General features: G+C 53.9%; 1 protein-coding gene across 1 annotated transcript in view; it reads right to left on the bottom strand.

Annotated features, from left to right (window-relative positions):
• LOC134035376 (neuropilin-1a-like) overlaps nucleotides 1-6,000 on the bottom strand; it is a 51,642-nt gene that overhangs the window by 9,667 nt on the left and 35,975 nt on the right. Inside the window, 1 exon segment of the mRNA XM_062480370.1 lies at nucleotides 2,611-2,766. Coding sequence (XP_062336354.1) covers nucleotides 2,611-2,766 — 156 coding nt within the window.

Here is a 6,000-nt window from a genome sequence, read left to right as displayed (position 1 = left end):
CCCTAGTTATCTTATGGCCTGATGAGAGCTGGACAGACCAGCAGCAACAAAGTCATCCGCCGGCGGCCATCCACTCTCTCAGATGTCACGGGCGAAGCTCCCCTGCTCTCTGCGGCGAGCGCTAACTATTAAATGGCTTTCTTCCTGCCGCGCGCTAAGGCAGAAAACTGCAAGCTCAGCATTTAAGCAAATGGGCCCACTCCTCAAAAAAGCACTTTAAAGCCGGGAAAAACAGAGACACGGCTGTCCGCCGCACCTTTAAGCCACGAGCTACAGACAAGAGGACTGTGTTCTTAGGAGAAGCCGTAAAAAAAAGATTAGGCCTGGGGGGCCTGGGGGGGGGAGGGAGTGAAAAACACACCAAAGTATAAAAGTGGCTTGTTTGGTGGCTGCCTTAGTGAAAAGGTTCTGTCCCCGACGGCTCTTCACAAGAATGCACAAACAAACGTGTACACACCACACACGGTGCTGTAGGCTGCTGGAACATACAGGCCAAACAAGGGTCTCTCTCACCTCTCAGGCACCCCCTGGAGAGAGGGGGAGAGAGGGTGGAGGGGAGGGGGAGAGAGGAGGAGAGAGGGTGGAGGGGGAGAGAGGAGGAGAGAGGGTGGAGGGGAGGGGGAGAGAGGGTGGAGGGGGAGAGAGGGTGGAGGGGGAGAGAGGGTGGAGGGGAGGGGGAGAGAGGGTGGAGGGGAGGGGGAGAGAGGAGGAGAGAGGGTGGAGGGGGAGAGAGGGTGGAGGGGAGGGGGAGAGAGGGTGGAGGGGGAGAGAGGGTGGAGGGGAGGGGGAGAGAGGGTGGAGGGGAGGGGGGGAGAGGAGGAGAGAGGGTGGAGGGGGAGAGAGGGTGGAGGGGAGGGGGAGAGAGGGTGGAGGGGAGGGGGAGAGAGGAGGAGAGAGGGTGGAGGGGGAGAGAGGGTGGAGGGGAGGGGGAGAGAGAGGGTGGAGGGGAGGGGGAGAGAGGAGGAGAGAGGGTGGAGGGGGAGAGAGGGTGGAGGGGGGAGAGAGGGTGGAGGGGAGGGGGAGAGAGGGTGGAGGGGAGGGGGAGAGAGGAGGAGAGAGGGTGGAGGGGGAGAGAGGGTGGAGGGGAGGGGGAGAGAGGGTGGAGGGGGAGAGAGGGTGGAGGGGAGGGGGAGAGAGGGTGGAGGGGGAGAGAGGGTGGAGGGGGAGAGAGGGTGGAGGGGAGGGGGGAGAGAGGGTGGAGGGGAGGGGGAGAGAGGAGGAGAGAGGGTGGAGGGGGAGAGAGGGTGGAGGGGAGGGGGGAGAGAGGAGGAGAGAGGGTGGAGGGGGAGAGAGGGTGGAGGGGAGGGGGAGAGAGAGGGTGGAGGGGAGGGGGAGAGAGGAGGAGAGAGGGTGGAGGGGAGGGGGAGAGAGGGTGGAGGGGGAGAGAGGGTGGAGGGGAGGGGGAGAGAGGAGGAGAGAGGGTGGAGGGGAGGGGGAGAGAGGGTGGAGGGGAGGGGGAGAGAGGGTGGAGGGGGAGAGAGGGGTGGAGGGGAGGGGGAGGGAGGAGGGTGGAGGGGAGGGGGTGAGAGGGTGGAGGGGAGGGGGAGGAGGGTGGAGGGGAGGGGGAGAGAGGAGGAGAGTGGGTGGAGGGGAGGGGGAGAGGGGTGGAGGGGTTGTGGGGGGAGGGGTGGGGGTGGGGAGTGAGAGAGGGGTGGAGGGGAGGGGGAGAGAGGGTGGAGGGGGAGAGAGGGTGGAGGGGAGGGGGAGAGAGGGTGGAGGGGGAGAGAGGGTGGAGGGGAGGGGGCTGTAGGAGGGTGCTAGCTAACACACAGATGGAAACAGCCTGCTGTGTCAGACGAAGGGTGATCAGTGATCGATCGTTAGGCTCTGTCAGCAAAGGTAACCTCCCCCCACCGCACCCCACACACACACACACACACACACACACACACACACACACACACACACACACACACACACACACACACACACACACACACACACACACACACACACACACACACACACTATAGCAGCTGCTCAAACACAACCTCTCCCATTTCCTCTCCTCGCCATTCCTCCCTCACTCTTGTTTATCAAGTCTTTTGTTAACCCCTCCATCTTGAGGCAGACCGGTCGGCCCCCCACACGACCACAAACAGTGACATCACCCGTCCCCTAGACGACGGCCTGCGACTGCTACTGAAGTTCAGCTTTACGACGTGCTGTAAAGAAAGCTTGTGGGTACATTACCATACCCAACTAAGTGCATAATTGCATGTTGGGAAACATAGTCTACAGTACACAGTGTGTGGGGCAATCCCCTTTTGTCGAGCTCAAAGAGAATGTAGAGGGAGTCACAATACAAGTCAGCTGGCTGAGCTCCAGTTAGATGACAGGGACATCCTTAACAGCAGTCTGTTGGGTTGAGCTCAATGCCAACGAGGGGTCGAATCTGGGTCAAAAGATGTTTCCCTGCTCCAACACACATGATTCAAATGAATGGGTTATCAAGGCTGATACAACCACGCGTTTGAATCAGGTGTGCCGGAGCAGGGAAACATCTAAACACACAGGGCAGAGGACCCTGTGGACCAGGGCTGGACACCCCCGCGCTCGGTGGTAAACCAGGATGTAGTGAAGGAGCTGGGATAGCAGATGTCTGGGTACCTTCTGCTTGGAGCCCTCCTTCAGAGTGATCCAGTCCTCGCCGTTGGAACTGACGTCCACCTTGTAGGACCTGACCCAGTACGTCCTCTGTGTCTCCTGGGAGACAGCGCCCTGCGTCCCGATGGCCGACACGAACCTCAAGAAGCCCAGGTCCACCTGGGGGAGAGACAGGAAACACCAGCCTTTAGCACCCCGGGGAAAATCAAACCAGCAACCTCATATCCTAGTTTCAAATGTAATAATATTTGTGCCAGGGTTTTTTTTTTTTTTGGGTAGTGTCCTATGAATAAAATATACTATTATTATTATTATATGTTTGACCCTTAAAATCCCTATATGCCACCCAGAGGCACACAGACAATGCAGACCTCTGTGCACAACTCTTATTGAAGATATTGTTCATTAATTGACCATTAGTTCAGTTTGATCAAACATTCCCTCTAGGTGGGATTCAATAGAGGCCAGAAGTGACGGTGTATTAAATATATACTGGAAACTCATCTGACAATGACTGAGATTTAATAACGCACAATATTAGTCTTAATGAAAAGGACGCGCCAACTTCATTTCCTGAGATGAGAGACAAGAACTTATTGGATAAAAGTGAATCTTGAATAGAATGAGCCACGGCTGCATAATCAAAGCAAAAAAATAAAATAATAATAATCCCGGACAGATATTGATTGAATTTCAAATATGCAGTTCTTCATAAAGTAATCATGAACTGTAAAACCTTACTGGCGGTGATTATATTTTCACAAGCAGCCTGCCAGGGAATGAGGCTAAGGGGCTGTTGTGTTGGTCGAGCTGGCAGAGACAGACAGAGAGAGAGAGAGAGAGAGAGAGAGAGAGAGAGAGAGAGAGAGAGAGAGAGAGAGGGAGAGACACACAGAGAGAGAGAGAGAGAGAGAGAGAGAGAGAGAGAGAGAGAGAGAGAGAGAGAGAGAGAGAGAGAGAGAGAGAGAGAGAGAGAGAGAGAGAGACAGACAGACAGACAGAGAGAGAGAGACAGAGAGAGAGAGACAGAGAGAGAGAGACAGAGAGAGAGAGACAGAGAGAGAGACAGAGAGAGACAGAGAGAGACAGAGAGAGAGACAGAGAGAGAGACAGAGAGAGACAGAGAGAGAGAGAGACAGACAGAGAGACCCAGACAGAGAGAGAGACAGAGAGAGAGACAGAGAGAGAGAGAGACAGACAGAGAGACCCAGACAGAGAGAGAGATAGAGACAGAGAGAGAGACAGGCCAGGAGAGCAGGTAGTCTGGCAGGCATGCAGAGAGAGACAGAGAGAGCACACTGTACTACTGGGATCCGGAGTGTGTTTCTGCATTAGAGAACTCTGCTTTATATCTCAACTGTGGACTTAAGTGTCTGTCTGTGGACTATCAAGCCTGCTCGCCACCATGACCAAGTCTGTCAGGAAGAGAGGCGTGCACACACACACACGCACGCGCGCACACACACACACACACACACACACACGCACGTTCCTCCATGCTTGTTTGTGCTGGAGTTATGGTTGAGGGCCACAGCAGGTTCTTCACAGACATAATAGATGAGATATATTTTCCTGCTCGCTAGGGGAAACAAGCAGCCTTTTTGCTCCAGTACATCTGCCACAATGCTATGTGGAGTCCACTTAACCCCTCCATCCCATCCTCTCTCATCCCCAGTGATGGAGAGAAGACAGGCTGGTGGAGGAGGGGAGAGGAATGTTCTCCCGGGATCACACTATAGAAGTCAAGCTGGTGTTTAACAATCTCCTCCATCACCCCCCCCTCTACCTCCCTCTCCCAGTCCACCTCCTCCACCCATTCCTCTCCCCCCAGTCCGCCTCCCTCCCCCTCTAACATGCAGCCCTGACGCTAACGAGGAGTAATGCGTGAGCGTGCTGACTCCAGGGGCGGTGAGCACCAGTCAGGAGGGACAGGCGTTGGAGGGACAAGGCTGCTCTCCGCATGGCGATGAGAGCGGGGCTTTGATGTTGAGACGGGCTTGGGGTCTGATGGATGGTGACCGAGGCCTCAAGCAGAGGACTGATTTGGAGAGCAGGATGTGTGTGTGTGTGAGTGTGTGTGTGCGTTTGATGTGTGTGTGCGTGAAATTAGCTCGAAACCACACTTGATCAAGAAAGCTCCAGCATGAATGTTAAATACATACAGAGAGAAGTAGAGGGAGAGAGAGAGAGAGAGAGAGAGAGAGAGAGAGAGAGAGGGAATTAGAGAGAGAGAGAGAGATCCCTGATTTCCTGCCAGTACTTACCATATACTTATTGACTCAGGGATCAACAGCAGAGAAACGTGCATATGTATCAGAGTGAATAGACAGGCAGTGTTGTGATTCCTGTATTCAAACACACTTCCTTTCCAGAAGACAAAAACAGATGGTACCGGTGAATGATCTCCTCTGTGTGTTTTTTTTCTTGCTCTGAGAATTTGGAGAGGAAAGAGGGATGAAAATAAAAGAGAGCGAAAGACAGAATACTTTTGTTCCTGGCTGAAAAGCTCAAGGGAGCTTAACGCGTAAGGCCCACATTTCTTTAGCGCTGGCAAACAGACACAGAATCAAATCCCCTGTTCCAGAATCTTCCATCTTTAATAACAGAGGGAAGGAGAATTCCTCATCACTGGCTTTGGGTTAGAATGTGGCACTGCAGAAGCACTGGAATATATTAGCCAGGGCAGGTCGTCATCCTCATCATCCCCCTTCAAACAGGAAGAACATGAGCCCTGACTTCCTGCCAACCTGGACCAATGACAGAGCGGTTTACTAAAGGCCGAGTCATTTAGTCATTTAGCAGACGAATGGAAGGACTTGGCATTGAGACGGTGCTACTGATTGGACCTCATTAGCAGTAATGGAATTAAGGAACCACGAGAGTGAGATCACTGAGTGGCCTAATTGAGAACACTTGTGAATGCTCGCGCGCTCGCCCCCTCCTCTTGTGTCATTGGCTAAGCTGTGGCTCGGTGTGTCATTAAAAAGGTTGAGTTGATGAGACAGTCAAGAGAGCAGCCACTTGATCACAATCTCCTGTACCTTCACACAACACAGTCTGACAGCCCCAGGACAGACTCACCCAGTCATTGACTGTGCAGCCGGTTTGACACATGTGGCCTTGTGTGGTGGGATGGAGAGGAGAGGAGAGGAGAGGAGAGAGAGAGAGAGAGAGAGAGCAGTGGCTTGAGAGGAGAAAGAAGGAGAGAAAGAACAGACTGGATCCATTTCAAAGACATGGCCCTGATAACAGGGCCTTGCTAATAAGGAAGGCCATGATTTATTAATGTGTGCTTGTTTCAGCCTGAAGCAGGCAGGGGGGGAGACCAGCGCTAACAGAGCTGGGTGACGGGGGTCAGGGGGAACAGTCAGACCACCAGACAAGGAGGGAGTC

The sequence above is a fragment of the Osmerus eperlanus genome, chromosome 15 (genome assembly GCF_963692335.1).
Source record: "Osmerus eperlanus chromosome 15, fOsmEpe2.1, whole genome shotgun sequence".
NCBI lineage: Eukaryota > Metazoa > Chordata > Actinopteri > Osmeriformes > Osmeridae > Osmerus > Osmerus eperlanus.
Note: the sequence above shows the minus strand (reverse complement) of the source record. Positions and strands in the feature narration are given on the sequence as shown.